This window comes from Cloeon dipterum, chromosome 1 (genome assembly GCF_949628265.1).
Source record: "Cloeon dipterum chromosome 1, ieCloDipt1.1, whole genome shotgun sequence".
In the NCBI taxonomy this organism is placed as follows: Eukaryota; Metazoa; Arthropoda; class Insecta; order Ephemeroptera; family Baetidae; genus Cloeon; species Cloeon dipterum.
The window spans coordinates 21187385-21204429 of NC_088786.1; the positions used below are offsets into that span (position 1 = coordinate 21187385).

Sequence of the window (17045 nt, forward strand, 5' to 3'; positions counted from 1 at the left end):
CCCCGCGTGTGATGGGAAAAATTTCGAAATGCAAATCCAAATAATATTTTATTATTTATTTTTCACTTAACCCCTCTACATACTCCCACGTGAACTAAAGTTTCCATATCAAATGGCATAGCTGCCCTCAAAAATTAAAAGGCAGAGAGAGTTACATTATTTTATTGACAGAATTTTAAATTTTGTTTAATATTTGCATAATTTGAAGTTTATGCGGCAGGTAGCAGGTACAAGTACATTTTACTAGGAGCGTAATTGTTCAAGCACCATCCTACCACCTTGATATTTTGTTATGGTGTTGGGGGGCTAGGATAGGTGTCGAAATAACCTAACCTAGGTTGCTGGAAAAATTTATTGCCCTTTTTCCGGAAAATTGGGTCGAAATTTGAAAAAATGTGCCTCGTGGTGTTAAAAAAATGAGACTATCTCGAGTTCTAATGATATGCTAGAATAGAATATTTTTGTCAAAAGATGCCCAATATTAGACAACTGGCAACTTTCAAATATTTACCAGATTCTTTTTTAAATTTGAGTTTTTTTCGAATATATCCTTCATTTTTGAATAGCAAAAGAATTACTTTTTTTAAGTATGGATGAGATGTTGGCGCAAGTGTGTGCATGCATAACATACTTAGTAAATTTCCATTTGGTGTAATTTTTATTTTGCGAGGTATAAAAGGTTTTTTATAAAGCGGATTTTTACCCTCGGAACATGCTTATAGGGTCACCCCTGAGGTCAGAAAACACCATCTAAACAGATAAGAAATTGAACCCTAGCATCATGGATAGTCCTTATTCGATATAGCAATTTTGCTAAATTCGCTAAATTCCATATATGTATATATAATATACAGTCCTGCGACGGGCTCTCCTGTATTGGTTCGATTTGCAAGGTCTTCACACGGCTTTCATAACATGTGCTGGGAATTGATCCTTTGGAAGTCATCAAAGGTGTTCAAGCAACTCCTCTGAAAAGCCTGAAATCTCGTCCCTGAGCACCCTGAGGACACGCAGAGGGTCGATTACCGGTGTGTGGACACCATCATCCTTACTATGAAGTGCACAGAGCGGTCAAAATTTCATATCTTTTGTTTTACCAAAACCTTGACCTTCAAAAGGCTATTATATTTTTCTTAGGCTCAACGCACAGCTATGACACATTTGACATTCAAGAAAATCCACGGCGCAATAAAAAAAATCTACCAAAAGCACCAAAATTCTCAAGCCGACCTCTGCGACTATCTCTGGTTTAGTTCAGGTTGAGCTCATTTAAATCGCATTATTTATTTAAACCTTTTAATGTGCGCATCAGCACACACACGTTCGCGCTTCTCTTATCTATAATGTTGGCAGCGCACACGGCGGCTGTCAATCCTCCCCCGTGTTTTCTTTCTTTCTTTTTCTCCGGTCCCAGCCGTCGGCTCGGATCGGCGCGGTCGCGTTCGTGCTAATCCAAAAACAGGAAGCTATCAAATTTTAACTAGCTGCTATTCTTGAGAGCAAATATTCAGCGAGCGGCTGGAGTGCGAGGCGCAGCACCCTCGGTATTTTCCGAATTTTCGCCATTCGTCCAGGGTGGTTTGAGTGACAAGAGAGGGAAGAAGAGAGAGGGAGTGCGGGGAATTCGCTGATGCCTGCTGCTGCTGGCTATTGATTATGCCAGGCTTCGCCAGCAATGTGCCAAGGGATGGTTTTAGCGTGCGCAACACCACTTGACAACCCCAGCACAGCCATTTTTCGCGAGCGGTGAGTGCAGTTAATCCATGCTCGACCCCAATTCACTGTGCTTCTCGCATTGCAGACGCAGATAGGCCTGAGAATGAACTTTCTGTAATGTGAGACATGTAAAAGCAACATGAAATTCTGGTGGCTGCTGCTGGTGGTGCTGTGCGTGCTCTCGCCCGTGCTGGCCGATGACAACTCCACCATCGAAGAAGATTACGGGCCCCTGAATGAGGACGAGGACGAGGAGGCCGACGCCACCGAGGATGACCTGCACCTCGAGAGCCAGGATGAGGAGAGTGACGGGGACTCGTACCACAACTGGTTCAACTCGTCCAAGTACAACATCTCGGTGATTGCGACTTGGCTGCAGAATATACACTGCGTCAAGTGGGCCCCTCCGAACCACATGTACTTTCAAATGGCCAACACGTTCTTTTTCCTGTCGTACTTGGCGCCCAACGGCACCTACGGCATCCTCTACCTGAGGTGCACCCTGCTTGTCGGCTGTGCTTTGTTCGCCCTCTGGGGCTGGACAGTGTTGTGCTCGCTGGACGCTTTCCTCTGGAACGCAAACTTTGTTGCCATTAACTTTGTCCATGTCTGTGTTCTGCTGTACTATCTTCGTCCCATCAAATTCTCACGGGAGATAGAGGAGGTAGATCGAGTCATTTAGCTATATTTATTTCTTAAGCTCATGCTCTCTGTCATTTTGATTACAGGTGTACATGGCCCTGTTTTACCCTCTCAAAGTGTCAAGGCACCAGTTCAAAAAGGTGCTTGACTGCATGAAAGAAATCCGCTCACTCAGGTACCAAGAAGTGTATGCTCACGAGAAATCCACTAAAGTAGACAGCCTCTCCTTAGTTTTGTCTGGAAAGTATGTACTTCACGTTTTCCAACCTGAATTGCAACTAATTCTTACGATTTCCAGACTTGTCGTTTCGCAGAATGGTCGAGCCCTTCACATTGTATTTCCTCATCAATTCCTAGACTCTCCAGAGTGGTTTGGAGTATCCACTGACGAGTACTTTCAAGTAAATTAAATTATTCTGATGTTACTAAAACCTATTTTAATGTGAAAAATTGCATGGCTCGCATTTTTGAGCGTCCATTTGCATGGTGACGTTAAAGGGTCGAGTGTGGGTTACATCATGTGCCTGCATTTTTTCACTCTCATCCATTTCGATGACGAGTCAAATCGGATTTAGGAGGGTTGCAAAAGCTTTGGACATTTTCGTTCTCTGTTTTTGGGTCCTGGGCTGGACCCTATGGGTCTGGCGGGGCTCTATTGGGTCTCATACGATTCCCCTCAACGAGTTCCTCTAGATCGTGTATGGTTTTTTGATTTTATGTTAATTTTTAGCAAAGTAATTTCCAAACGTAATAATTTTAGAATTTCGTCACAATTTAAACGAAGTTATACTGACTTTGGGACTAAATAAGCACAGTGTAAAAATTTTGTGTCTGTTTGAAGGTGTCAATAACTGCCATGGAGGAGGCGCGAGTTCTGCTTTGGCATCGGGACAAGTTGAAGCTGAGCATAATCACCGACCAGTTCCTGCAGGCAGTGTTTGATCACATCCTGGGCCGTGACGTTGTCAAAAAACTGATGCAGGTATCGGTGCGTTGAATTCTTACTCTCATTTCTTTTTAAATATCCACATCTGCTGTGCTTTTGGATCTCTTTTGGAATAATTTTTGAGAGAAAATACTTTTTCGCTGATCAAGCTTTTGCTGCGCGCGGAGAAATTTGCATGTCAAGAGAGGCTATAAAATTAATTAAATTGTTTCCCAACACTTTTCGCTGAGCATGCCGTCACTGCATTTTGTCAATGATGCATCATGGGGACAATGGCAAATTGATGTTCCCAGGTTAGTGAGACAATGGCAGCCAGCAATAATGGCAATTTACCCAACAATTTTGATGACGCTGAGGACAAACCTATGCTGCTGATCAAAAAGCCCGGCGACGGCCCTGGCATTTCTGCGCTGATCAACAGGCAGATCCAAGGTATCCATTCGCACACTCCCCACACTTCTTGGCAGTTGGTTGCGCTCCACATTCTTCTTTACATTTTTGTCTTTCAATTTTTGCCTATGGCGCAACGTTCCGAGCGGAGCAAACTTGGAAACTGTGTCATTCAAAGTTGATTTGATAAGAATTTTAGAAATCTCTTCGGCATCAGCGTCTTTCCTTTCATTATTTCTTGTTTGTTTGAACGCAATGCAGGTTTGCCTAGGATAAAGTATTATTACTATGGTAAGTTCCAAAATTCCCCGCCGCATGATCTGGACGAAAATATTCCGCATGCGCTCTTTTGGTGTTTCTTGCATTTTTATTTTTGTCGTTGGACACTATCGGCTTAAATAATTATGCTCCTTTATGATTTCCATTTAGCTATAAAATGAAAATCAATGAATATTAATTCATATTCACTGAGAAGTCTCCAGAGGGTTGAGTGCGCATGTGTTTCAAGCAACTATATTTCTGGTAGGCTGCCAAAACCATGAAATATTAAACTCAAAAGATATTAAATATTTGTCGTGGTCGCGGCCGTAGGAAAGTGTTTTTTTAGGTAAAATTCTCTTTCAATCTTAGCAAGTAATATTTCATAGAAAAAAAATAATTTTACCGTCAAAGTCTAAATTCCATTTAGTCGCTTTGCGGGCAGTATTGGAATTAAAACTCTTTAAATGAGTTTTCTTTGAACAATATAATAAATCATTTTGCGGGAAACAAGGTTAGTTTTAAAGCGGCTTTAATTCTTTTTGTAACTTGCAAGCAGCTTTTGTTTCCATGTGTAAATTACCACGGAACTTTGCTTGTGTATTATTTACATTTTGCTTTGTATCTGTATGTTTTTTAATCGGTGGAGGACACAACACTAAACTTTGCAGCTTATTCTTGACTTTGTTATGTTGCAGCCGCAGACCCTAATGCCTGGAGACTAGGCCGCATCGAGGAAACCGACCACGAGACAACCGTGTGACCCTAGACTGGGCAGCAAGTCAATTCCAACGCAATCTCGCCCTGGCACAACTAACTTTCATACATAATGCGTTAACTCTCTCACTTCTGTGCTCCATTTTCTCGAAAGTGATATTTAAACTACCAAAATATTTTGTCACAATTTAATTAATTTTATTAATAGACCTTTTTTAATCTCTAGGTTAAGAATAATTTAAAATCTAATGACTGATTTTGCATATATTTAAATTCATTGATTTTCTTAAAGATTTTCTACGTGCAGATACTTAAACGTATATAAATATATTGTTACATTTCAATGTACTAAAAAATGATCTTAAAAGATTTATTTGTTTGGCGCCACGCTGTGGGTGCTCTGTGACTATTCCTTGACAAGTGACGTTGGTCTCACAACAAAATGTGTGCCTTTCCTGTAATCAATCAACTGATGTAAACTATGCTGCTTTGTTTTGTAACCTCCCACATTGTTTGGCGTTGCATAACAGGGATTTAACAATCTTAATGTAACTCTAGTGAATATTAAGCCCACCTGACCTGTCGAGCGAGCGCCCTCGGCAAGTGTGTAATCTGCTTGGGTTTATTCCCATTTTAATAAAGTCGTCACTACCTAACATATTAATGTACTTCTGTGTTTTCATCATGTAAACATCACTGAACGTTATTATCGCGTGTCGTTTATTCAATAGCAAAATGGAGAAATGCGAAACTAAGTAATTGACAGAGAAAGCAGACTTGCGGGTCAGTTTGATTTTGGTTTCCCAAGCTTCTTGATGGCGGCCATCCTCTCCAGGAGGGGAGGGTGCGAGTGGTGCCACGCAGAGTAGAGCCAGTCGTTTTGCGGGAAAGAGAGGTTGTCCTTGTTGAGTTTGATCAGAGCGTCACACAGCTCCTTGCCCTTTTTCATGTGCACTGCAAACTCGTCCGCTTGGAATTCAAAGTGGCGGCTCAGGCACGTCAAAACGCAGCCAAGCACCTGCAGGAAATTAATGTTACTTTCCATCCTGGTGCAAATTTGTTTGGGACATTACAGCATTATAAGGCGAGAAGATGTACTGGAGGACGATAACCATGCCAACCAGGACGGGTTTTTCTGACAGGAATCCAAAGGCTCGGTACATTGGTTCGTACTGGCTGAAGAATCCAAAAGCGGCAAACATCAAGAACAAGTTGACCTGGGAACAGGAAGGGCAAAAAATTTTATGTGAAATGTGAGTCTGATTGACTCTGTAAAGGTTTCACCAATTTTGCAATGCGTAAAAAAACCAACAGGGGCTGTTTGACCAATAAGACTTTGAGATATCTTGCCTGAAGAAATTCTAATAGGAAAATTTTAAATGTTTGTGAACAAAATCAATGACATAAAATTATTATTTGGACATTAAACAGCAACTTCTGCACTGTCAAAAGGGTACAAACTGACAGGACTTCTTCTAAAATTGTCTCTAGTTTTGGATTTACTTTTTACTTACAAGGCAAGATTCAGAATTTGCATTAAAAAGTCGAGTAATGTTTAAAAAATCCAAATACCTGCATGATGATGACATTCTTTGCAACATGGTTGAGTTGCCAGTGTCCAAGTTCATGAGCCAACACAGCGAGCACTTCTTCATTGCTGCAACCCTTCTTTTCACCCTCCTCTTTAGGTTCCTCGTCCTTCTTATCCTCTGGCGTGTAGTCCTTCAGGAGAGTATCAAACAACACGATGCGCTTGTTCTTGAAGAATCCGTAAAAATAGGCGTTGCTGTGCACTGACCTCTTTGAGCCTGCACTAAAAATTTAGTCCAACTAAATTTAAATTAAATAGAACAAACCTTCGACGACGTAGAGCTTGTAAAGAGGGAAGTCGATGCTCTTGGCGAGGGCCTCGATGCTGGACCTCAGCTCACCCTCAGGAAGCGGCGAGTACTTGTCAAAGAGGGGGGCAATGAAGTCTGGATAGATGGTCATGAGGAAGAAGATGACCATGGTGGCGAATCCCCATAAGTACACGAAGAAGAACTTGCCGCCCCAGTGGACAATGCCGACAAGTCCGGCCACAAGAGGCAGGGAGATCAGTTGTCCGACGAAAAACGATTTGATTTGGTCCTTGATAAAGAAGCCGGGGGTCTGCTTGTTGAAGCCATGCTTCTCCTCAAGCACGAAGGTGCTGTAAACGGTGAATGGCATTGCAATCACGACGTTCATCAAGTTCATTATCAGCATGAACGCCATGCTGACCTGAATCTCCGACTCAGGGTTCAGTCCGACTTGGACCAACAGAAGCTTGGCCTGGGTCCAGAAAATCTTGAACCCATTCAAGAGGACAAATGCCTGCCAAAAAAAATGTTGGTTTGAATTTTAATTAAAAGTATTTACATACCGTTCCAATGATAGTGGTGATGATTCCCTTGATCAAACCAAAGTTGCTTTTGTCCAAAGCGTAGACTCTTGCTTTTGTGTAAGTTTCATCTGGAAGGATACCTTTAAGCTCTTGCGGAACAGTCACTTTTTTGCAGTACACTGAGTGCTGAAAATGAGTTTTTGTCAAAATTGGGAATCAGAGGTACATTCTGCCGTATTTACTTGAGAAATGAGAGCATGAGACACAGATGAATCGCAAAATATGTATTATGAAAACAAATGCAATAACTTGCCTGTCTCCGAGCCAAATACAACTCCCACAAGTACTCCAGAATTTGAAATGTGAGGATAGCCCATAATAGCTGATTTTCTTCTAATCTAAAATCCAGCATTTTGACGTTGATTATTTTTGGTTCTGGAAACAAACAGACACAAATATTTAGTATAATGCCGACACTACAAAGATGCATCTGAGAAGTCATACAGGAACCATTTACATAAAATAATATGATTGTTATAAAACAGTACGATCACACACCTTACTTCTTGTTTTGAAAAGGAAAAAGGCAATAATTTTTATCCACCGCAATCAAACTTCCTTTTCCTTGAACCGCACGTTATCTGTGTATGAAAATGAAAATAGATTACGTTTAAAAACAATCAAACAGATGTGCTGTATTCTTGTGCTGTCAACTATTGGGCCAGCCCGAAGAACAACACGTCCTTTTAAAATTGCACCGGTCACGCCCAGGTCACGCCCCTTTCCTGTGTTTTCGTCCCGTCTTTGGTATGTACTGGTATCGTCTCTTTTGAGTCTTGCAAAAATACAGAAACGAACTATAGTAAATTTAATTAAATATAAATAACGATAATTATGAAGACTGCTTTTTTCAAAGGGAAAATTGAAAAATTTTAGAGCTTTGGCATTTTAATAATTCGTGTACGAATTTTCAATATATTATGCCATAATATTATGTGCACTTGATAATGTTATTTAAAGGCCCACTTTGACGAAAATTTTGAGCACACGAATCGATTCCTGAGGGTCGAATTAGGTAACTTTGATATTTTTACCGATTAAAAAGTTCAGCGTGACGTGCGTAGCACTCGCGGAACCTTTTTTGCCGCCAAATAATATGAACCTTTTTTGCGCGAACTACGCATGCGTCAGACCTGGTGGGGCGGCCGGCCAGCCGACGCAAATGGAGAGGGGGAAATAAATGTGCTTTCCATTTCCATCTTGTCAGCAGGCGAGCGGCGAGAGAAAATAATGTGCGTCTGCCGGCCGGCCGCCCCACCAGATCTGACGCATGCGTAGTTCGCGCAAAATAGGTTCATATTATTTGGCGGCAAAAAAGGTTCCGCGAGTGCTACGCACGTCACGCTGAACTTTTTGGTCGGTAAAAATATCAAATTTACCTAATTCGACCCTCAGGAATCGGTTCGTGTGCTCAAAATTTTCGTCAAAGTGGGCCTTTAAGGCCAAAACGATTTTTTGTAATAGAGCATAATTATTTACATTAATTCCTTTTTGTGTTGTTTATTTCAATTCAAAAACTGAATTTGTTTTATCATTCAGGGGTCATGTCCTGTGAAGATACGGAAACTGTGCTGGACGCGGATCAGTGGGTGAAGGAGGCGGAGGACCACATACATGATGTACAGCAGCATGTCAATAACCTGGAAGTGTCAAAGAAGCTGGGCAGCACTAACTCTGGGGTTTACCTGAATATGGAAACATTGGAAGGCACGCTATTCTGCATTTTCTTGTCTGCCAGTGGTCTCCAAGTTGTTTCGACTTCATTGGATGAAAGAAATCTTCAAAGTGAAAATGACGAAACGTTTGAAACGTTTCACGCCCTTTTGGACAAATTGAGTCCTCTGTACACTAAATCATTTGCTGGTGAACTTCAAAGGAAACTGATGGGCTTATTGGAACACCAATGATTTCTTGTTTTAACACACAAGTTCAAAAACTTCCAAGTGATAAGAGGTGCAGCACAACTCAAGTGATGGACAAACACTATTGAGGAGTCTTGTAATGGTTCAGTTTTATTTGCAATAAATACATTTGCTATGGAAACGAATTTTTTCAACTTAACGTTAGGTTTCTTATTCTTATTTCTATAAAAAGGAACCCCAAGAATTCCAATTAAGTCAGCCACCGTACTTGAAACCATTTAATATTAGAAGAATCATTGGCGACAAATTTTGTACCTATAACATTTCCCTCTTTAGAAAAATTGCTGGAATTATAATATATTCTACAAAGATATAACGCTTTTAACAGCAATTCCTTGACCATATTAGTCCGTTTCATCAATCACCTGGAAAGATAATAAACATTATTTCCCATTACTCTTCCTGCCTATGAGTAAACTTACTTTTTGGATGAATCCTTTGATCACATCCTTGTACTTGGTGATGTCTGCATTTGGGAAATGATCATATACCTCCTGGCACAGCGATTTCATGGTTGCTGTGTGGAGGTCAGCAGATTTAGTCAAATTGACTGTGTACTTCTCCAGCTCCTCAAGCTGTTAAAATTTGGAAAATTAGCTCAGATCTAAAATAGATTTTCCAGATGTGTACCGAAGGATTTTTTTCCTCCTTGGCAGCAGTCCTTTGTTCATTTTCTTCCTCAGAATGTTCACTTTCAGCTTTTACTTCCTTGGGCTTCACCTTCTAAGAACCAAGATGTAATTAAAAAATAATACAAATTAAATCAATTCAACCTTATTGTTAGCCTTGGTCTTCCTTTTAGGCGAAGCCTTTTTCTTGGCAGGGGACTTCCTCTTCTTCTTCTTTGTTTTCTCACTGTCTGAATCCTCACTCTCTTCAGACTTTTCCTCCTCGCTCTCATCCTTTTCCTCCTTAGCTGGCTGTTCAGTCTGCTCATTAACATTTTCTTCCTCATCGGCATCCGATTCCTTTTCCTCATCAGACTCAACCTTGGCCTTCTTCTGAGCTGGTTTTCGATCTCTCTTGGTTTTCACCATTTTCTCTTCCTCAGATTCAGACTCCACTTTGTCCTCTTCATCGTCCAACTCCTTATAATTCACCTTTGCTTTCACGGCAGCACGCTTGCTCTTAGGCTTCCCATCTACAGGCTCTTTCTTGGTCTTCTGTGGTGACCTCCGACCTCTCTTTGCTGGTTTTTCCTCCTCTGATTCTGAATCCTTATCGTCTTCAGATGATGGTACAACCTTGGATTTCTTAGGGGCTGGCTTACGTCCCCTCTTGGTAGCAGGCTTATCTTCCTCTTCGCTAGACTCAGTATTCTTGTCAGAGTCATTGCTTTTGACATTTTTAGCTTTCTTCTTGGGTGGAACGACCTCTTCTTCTTCAGAATCAGACTTAGTCTTCCTCTTCTTGCTTGTGTCCTTCTTTTCAACCTTAGGCTTCACTTCTTCCTCCTCCTCACTGCTATCTTCATCAGTTGACACCTCTGAAGTGCTTGTGGCAGACTTCTTTCCCTTCTTCTTCGAGCCAGCAGTAGTAGATTTGCGCTTTAAAGCCTTACGAGCTTTCTTCTCTGCAGCTTTCTCGACAAAGGGGCGATGTTCAACTGGCTTCATCATGAAATCCAAGATGCTCTGAACGAGTTTTTCTTTGGGAAGTGATTGCTTCAGGCCAAAGATCTTGCAGACAAGGCTCAAAACCTTTTTATCATTCCTGAAAATTATAATCAGTGGCATGTAGACGTGATAATCAATACTAACTTTTTGAGAATCTCCAGTTTCTTGGTATACTGCTCTGATGAAGTTGAAAAATCAAAGCCTCTGAACTGTCGGAGGTTCTTTTTGATGAAATTGCCCTTGCCAGCCCTGTTGAAGCACAACTTGTGCAAAAATTTCAGACTATCAGAGTCTGTCTTTGTCAGGATCTTGTTGACCGAAAATATATCTCCAAGAGCAGTCCCTTTTCCCTCAGGGATGACCACAGCTTCATCTTTTGGAGTTTTGACGCTGGCATTAAGGACCTCTGAGAATCGCTGCACCTTTTTCCTCTCTCGATTGCCAGACATCTCAACAGGCTGCTCAAACAGTGGCTCTGAGATCAATCAAGATGAATTAATTGAATGTTGGATTTTTAATTAATTAATATAATGCATTACTTTGTTTCTCCTTAACTTCCTCTTCATCTTGTTCAGACTCATCCTTTTCTTCCTTTTCATTTTTGGCCTTCTTCACTGCCTTAGAAGGTTTCGATTTTTCTGCACCTTCTTCCTCAGTGTCTTCCTTGATTTGCTTTGATGTTTTGTTTTTGTTCTTCGCTGACTTGGATTTCTTCGGGGAGCCTCCAAGCTTCGACTTGGTTTTCACCTCTTCCTCATCCTGATCATTGCTTTCGTTAGATTTATCTTCCTCTTGGCTCTCATTGTCAGTAGCAGGTTTGTCATTGACCGCCTCGTCAGCTGATGCCTCAGCTTGCTTCAAAACATCGGAATCTTTTTCCACATTTTCGACGCCAGTGTTGCTTTCAGTTGTTGTTGAATTTTCCGAGTTCTCGCCCTGAATATGAAAAATTTTAGTACCACCTTTGAAATTTGCTGAGGAAGCGGCGATTAAGTAACTGCGTATAAGATAGACTTCTGCTCCCGATGAAACATTTTAGTGTTAAAAAATTGCTCAACAAATAATGCAAGAATTAAAATTCAACCATTTGTCGGTAATTATTGACAATCACCGCTGCCAATAATTGTTACACACAAATGATTTGATGTACATACAGCACTACTTAGGTTGGAGAAAAAATGTTATGTAAGTATGTAATGCATGAAACTCAAAATGCCTCGTATGTATGATAAATTTGATCTAAATTATGAGAAAAAATCTAGGTGGACAGCAAATAGAACACGTAGAGTTTATCTAAGAATATAAAATACTCACTTCCGAAGTCATAATTCCAAATTGTTAACGTTAAAATTGCAGATTTCTATCGAAATAGGCAGTCAGGAATTGAAGCAAACAACAGCGTGAATATTTTTAGCGGGAGTCAGCGGAATTAAGCGCGAAAGTGGCAGCCAATCAAAACAATGAAGAACTCGAGGTAAACCAGTAGGTTTAAAAAATGGCGGTAAAATAAGCTTGTCCAACCTAAATACATACTATTAACCACTTTAAAAGGTTACAAATTTCAGTATTATATTATTCTTATTACACATATTTTATCCATTATTTGAAACATTTATTTAAATAGCCAACTAAACTAATTTGGTAGAACACTAAATAAATTTTAATTTAGTCACTATCTATTGGAGTGTCAGGCAATTCGTCATTAGACGCATAATTTAAAACTTTCACCACGGGAAAGCGCCTGACAAATGCTAGAAACATCTCTTGACACATTTTGAGTACAGAGGTAATGCCATCCAGTTGGCAAAATGTTATAGTGAACCTTGGCTTATTCCATTGTAATTTAAGTTAAATTAAGTATTTTTATTTTCATCTATCAAAAGATTTCTTCAGAAGTTTAGTTTCCATAAAAAAATATCCATTTCTTTGAATTGTTATTATTTTTTTTTAAAAAAAATGCGCCTTGCGCCTTCCACAAAAAAAAGATATATTCAAAATTTTGAATAAGCTATCTCTATGGTTGCTCAAGAGAATAATGACACCACTAGGAAATTTGCAAAAATTATATATTTCATACAGCCAGTCATGTTCAAATTTCCACAGTTTTTCGCTCAAAACTCATGCACGCGCCTAACATAAACTTAGTAGGACTGAGTAAGGTATTGGGTCGGAAGTTGGAATCCATGAACCTTGTATAATAATATTTACACAATGCTTCAGCTAGGTCTACAAGTAACTCCCTGCATTCCTTCATCACCTTCTCCACGGGCGCGAGCTGTCATGTTAGAGAACATTGTTTCAAATGGATCAGTCCTCATTCTCTTCTGATTCAGGGCAGCAGCTACCTCCATTTCTTTCACCTCTCTTTCTTCCTCTAAATTCTGAAAAGCACAAGATTGTGTAAATTAATTTCTCAAGGTTTCTCTTGGAAATTACCTCTGGCCTGGGGCTCCAAAGTTTGACTGATTCGTCAATTCCGCTGGTCGCCAGCAGACAAGTTGACGGATGGGGCTGCAGGCAGTTGACTATGGAACCATCGCCTTTCAAGACTTTGATGATATTTGTGGAGTTCCGGTCCCAAATGAAAAATGAACCATCGTCCGAACCAGCCATGATGAATTGAGCATTGCTGATTGCGAGGAAATGATTATTTATATTTTAAAAGTAACACAACTTGCTGGGGACTACCTTCCAAAGAAATTAGCTTCTTTGATGTCTGTGGTGGTGTTGCAGTGTCCGCAGAAAAACATTTTGTAATCATACGGATCAGACCGCCAAATCTTCTCCAATTCTGACTGCATTGTTCTCGTCACGTGGAGATTAGCCCCTTCCACTTCAGGCTCTGACTTATTCTCTGAGAGTACCAAAACCATCAAAACCTGCGCTTTTGGACAATCAGGAGACAGGGAAAGCTTACCAGACGCATGATTTTCAAGCATTGCGGCATCCTTTTCAATGTCTTTGACTAGTTTCTTGTACTCTGGAGAGGCTAGTTCATCTGGGAATTTGGCAGCAAACTGCGCAAGGCTTTTTGTTGCCAAGTCTGACTTGTGTAATGCGGTTAGACAAGCGATTAGCCTGGAGGAATTAAAAAAGGGGTGAGTTAACGCGTTCTTAGCTTAAAATAGTGTCTTTACATAGAACAATTTTTTTAACAAGAACAATGACAAAACATTTCCTAAATTCTTGACCGTAAATATTTTTCCTCCAAAAAATAATTATAAACACAAGCGAATGGCAGAAAGAACATATTTCAACTTTTTTCTAATATTAACTCAATATCTCATTGTATCGATATTTTAATTTTAAACGCTTGAATTTAATCATTGTACTTGAAAACGCAACTTTTAACTTGGTTGTAAATATTTCATACCAATCATAAATCTAAAATCACTCGCAAAGTCAGTGGAAATTGTTGAAATTTATTAAGTTGGCACTTAAAGAGTGCTAAATATCGCTAAATATATGTTTTCTAATTCCACGACTGATGTCTTTTTTTAAAAAAATAATTCACTGTCGTGACGCTACTCGGCCTGAACTGCCCCAATGCGCGCCTGCTTGTGACCAGTCAGTTTCAAATCGAGAACGAAAATTCAGCTTGACCCTAGACTCTAACTGTAGAACCGCTTGTGCATCCAAAAGAAATTTCGCAAGGAGTGATCTCTAGTCCAAGCGCGCGAGCGGGCGCGAGACGAAGAATAATTAAGATTTGCTCCGGGACTTATCAATTGTTTACGAGAAAACTTGGTTCGACTGATCTTGTTCGGGCCCTCATCACAATTGCAAAATTGCAAATTGAACCAACGTTTGAGAGATGGTTGATTTTAAAATGCATTAGACCTAACTAAAATTCAAGTATTTTAAAAGTATTTCCCCTAGATACCAGGTTAGACCTGAAACAATCCCAGAGAACCTGACCAGAGCGATCCAAAAAATTCCGGGACAGCCCAAATTTGATAAGGAAATTTCACTAAAGCTTAAAACAGAGAAAAATACCTGAAATGGGCTTTCAGGTAGGATGGATCAATGGCAAGGGCTGTGGCGCAGTCCCTGTAGGCAGCGTATTCGTCTCCATCCCACTTTCGCTTCATGAGCGCTGCAGCCCTGTTTGCGTAAAGAGTGGCGTTTTTCGGGCTCAGAGCAATAGCTTCATTGTACAGGTTGATTGCTTTAAAGTAGCTCTTGTTTTTGAAATGACCATTTGCCTAGAATTGCAACACCAGAAACAAAATTATGCTGCTGATTAGCTAAAAGGGAAATCACCATTTCTTTTAGACTTGATACTTTTCCTTGCAAATCCCTCTCAGCCATAGGCACAGGATGGCATTTTCCGCTGAGCTTTGATTTATCTAAAACATTGTTAAAGTCTTAGTATCTGAAGCTCCAATTTTAAGTTGCGTAAGAAACCTTGCTGAGGTAGATAGAAGGTATAGGGCCTTCTATTGTTTTGAACGTCAAAAAGATAAATTTGTTCACCGCCCAAATTTACAAGCAGCTCAGTTCCGTCAGAACTGAAGGTCAAGTAGGTGATTACCGTTTTGCCAGTTCTGCCATTCTTCGACCCAACACTTGGCAAATGTCCTAAAATGTAATAATTGTTAAAATGCCTACTCACCAGGGTAACCTGGGTACGTTCCACTCTAGCATGCATTTTTTTGCCTCGTACCTGTAGACTTACATGAAATTAGAATTTTCATCTAGCGTCATGAAAAATATCAATTTTATTAGTGTTAAAAATAGGTGATGTCGATCATTTATTTAAAAAAAAGGTTTATCACCTCTGTGGTATTATCTCTGAAAACTTTGATAACCAAAAATGGCCCATAAATCGATAAAACAACCAAAAATTATCATGATTGAACAACATTTTAAAATTGATTGAAAAACCTGGTCCATTACGTAACTTTCAAACAATGCTGGAATGAAAACTTTGGGCAGGTGGTCCATGTAAACAACACAAAAGTGAACAAATTTGAAGAAAAAAATGCATGCCAGAGTAGAACAAACCCTTATCATATTCCCATTACCAGGAGCGAAGTATTGAGCAGAGCGCCAGGGAATATTTTCATCTTCATCACCTAATCCCGCTCTCTTGTGAAATAGAGTCCTTCTTTCCCAACCGTACACCAGCACACCTGTATCTGACCTGTTCTAAATTTGTCCAAGATTGAAATGGCACTGCGCACAATATTTTAAAACCCTTACAGGCACAACAGTCCGTTTGATCATTCTCCTGTCGTAGAGTCTGACAAAAGGGTCGTTCGCACCAACGGCTAAAAATTCAGGTCTCGTAGGGTTGATTGCAAGACATTTGGCCTCTGCTCCGGCGCCCATATGATTATTCAAGTTGATTAGGACGGAATCACTTTTGCCACTGTTGCAATAGTGCTGAACTCGGAGGTCGTAATGCCTGCGAGTTATTTTTGTAATTTTTGTCAAAGTGGCTCTGAAACACCTACATGATGCACCCATCTTCTGCTGCACTCCAAAACAAAAAAGGATCGTTGGGAGCGGTGGCCAGTCTTTTGACTCTATCACAATGGCATGAGCAAACCATTTTGGGCTCATCCAAAAGCAGATCGTGAACTTTGACCTTGTAGTCTGCAGCACCTGTCAGAATTGTTTGGTCCCCGGAGTGTGGCATGAACTGGAATTTTAAGAGTTTTCAACGCGGCTTTAATTTCTGACAAACAGCTTACTTTCACAGTGAAGACATTTCCCTGGTGTCCCGTCCTAATGGTTTTTAATATCTTGTGTTTGAATGGATCCCACAATATGACCTGCACATCGTCCGAGGCAGATGCCAGAATGCTAGACAAATATCAGTGATAATTTCTTTTAACTTCTAGTCTTGCTAAAATATTCTTACTCTCCCCTTGTGTTCCATTCCAGACAGTTGACACAACCCGTGTGTCCATGAAGCTCCTTCTCCAAGCCAAGGCGGTCGATCATCGCTTTTGTAACTTGCAATTTTTGCCTGACGCTGTTCCTTCCTTCGTCCTAAGCACACAAAAATTGTTCAAATAAGACCTTTCTTGTACTTTAATCTACTAACCACCATTTCACGCATCATCAAAATGCTTGCCGTGTTTGGTTCCATGGTTTTTTCTTATAGTTGACTTGTATGAAGAAAAAACTACATTGAAAATGCGCTGCTCAAATCGATAAATTGTTAATATGAATGAATAACTAATTTAGCAATATTTCCCCGCAAGTTATGAAGCCCACAAGCTCATGGTATCATAATCCATTGTATGTCAATGTCTGAAGAAGCAAAATGACATGAGCCATGTAGCAAATTGACTTTGAAAACAACACACTATAGGTCTACTCAGCTGGGTTGTAGTGGATCATCTGACTGATCTGACCTAAGCAAGGAGAGTAGTCTGTAGTCTGCACCAGGCTGCGCTAAA

The 17045-nt window shown here is 40.2% G+C and overlaps 5 protein-coding genes across 12 annotated transcripts; 2 read left to right on the plus strand and 3 right to left on the minus strand.

The window, feature by feature from the left end:
* Positions 1–1280: 1280 nt before the first annotated feature.
* On the plus strand, positions 1281–5337 carry LOC135942342 (blood vessel epicardial substance-like). Of its 6 annotated transcripts, none has more exons than XM_065488420.1 (8): positions 1281–1746; positions 1802–2380; positions 2445–2602; positions 2657–2759; positions 3200–3340; positions 3598–3736; positions 3956–3985; positions 4651–5337. In XM_065488420.1, exons 2-8 carry the CDS (start codon positions 1856–1858, stop codon positions 4713–4715), a joined length of 1161 nt encoding a protein of 386 aa, XP_065344492.1. In that variant the 5' UTR covers positions 1281–1746; positions 1802–1855; the 3' UTR covers positions 4716–5337. The 6 variants fall into 6 exon arrangements, with proteins under 6 accessions (XP_065344492.1, XP_065344485.1, XP_065344517.1 ...); XM_065488413.1 differs by having other exon boundaries at positions 1282–1746; positions 3200–3346; XM_065488436.1 differs by lacking the exon at positions 3956–3985 and having other exon boundaries at positions 1286–1746.
* Positions 5338–5374: 37 nt separating this feature from the next.
* Positions 5375–7753, minus strand: LOC135942325 (CAAX prenyl protease 1 homolog). Its single transcript, XM_065488378.1, has 7 exons — positions 7593–7753; positions 7348–7469; positions 7074–7220; positions 6526–7024; positions 6242–6477; positions 5743–5886; positions 5375–5687 (listed from the first exon to the last, which is right to left on the minus strand). Exons 2-7 carry the CDS (start codon positions 7444–7446, stop codon positions 5454–5456), a joined length of 1359 nt encoding a protein of 452 aa, XP_065344450.1. The 5' UTR covers positions 7447–7469; positions 7593–7753; the 3' UTR covers positions 5375–5453.
* An 885-nt stretch (positions 7754–8638) lies between these two features.
* LOC135939394 (GSK3-beta interaction protein) lies at positions 8639–9001 on the plus strand. The gene has a single exon (XM_065483774.1). It carries the CDS (start codon positions 8639–8641, stop codon positions 8999–9001), a length of 363 nt encoding a protein of 120 aa, XP_065339846.1.
* Positions 9002–9088: 87 nt separating this feature from the next.
* Positions 9089–12087, minus strand: LOC135942311 (protein DEK-like). Of its 2 annotated transcripts, none has more exons than XM_065488364.1 (7): positions 11947–12087; positions 11172–11568; positions 10777–11107; positions 9790–10729; positions 9647–9736; positions 9439–9591; positions 9089–9381 (listed from the first exon to the last, which is right to left on the minus strand). In XM_065488364.1, the coding sequence occupies exons 1-7, from the start codon at positions 11956–11958 to the stop codon at positions 9361–9363; spliced, it is 1944 nt and encodes a 647-aa protein (XP_065344436.1). In that variant the 5' UTR covers positions 11959–12087; the 3' UTR covers positions 9089–9360. The 2 variants fall into 2 exon arrangements, with proteins under 2 accessions (XP_065344436.1, XP_065344428.1); XM_065488356.1 differs by having other exon boundaries at positions 9647–9739.
* Positions 12088–12683: 596 nt separating this feature from the next.
* On the minus strand, positions 12684–16989 carry adp (adipose). 2 transcript variants are annotated; one of them, XM_065497259.1, is made up of 13 exons: positions 16691–16989; positions 16502–16632; positions 16332–16443; positions 16092–16279; positions 15838–16042; positions 15660–15783; positions 15040–15213; positions 14896–14981; positions 14629–14837; positions 13550–13710; positions 13321–13486; positions 13069–13261; positions 12684–13013 (listed from the first exon to the last, which is right to left on the minus strand). In XM_065497259.1, the coding sequence occupies exons 1-13, from the start codon at positions 16730–16732 to the stop codon at positions 12849–12851; spliced, it is 1956 nt and encodes a 651-aa protein (XP_065353331.1). In that variant the 5' UTR covers positions 16733–16989; the 3' UTR covers positions 12684–12848. The 2 variants fall into 2 exon arrangements, with proteins under 2 accessions (XP_065353331.1, XP_065353330.1); XM_065497258.1 differs by having other exon boundaries at positions 16688–16988.
* Positions 16990–17045: the final 56 nt, after the last annotated feature.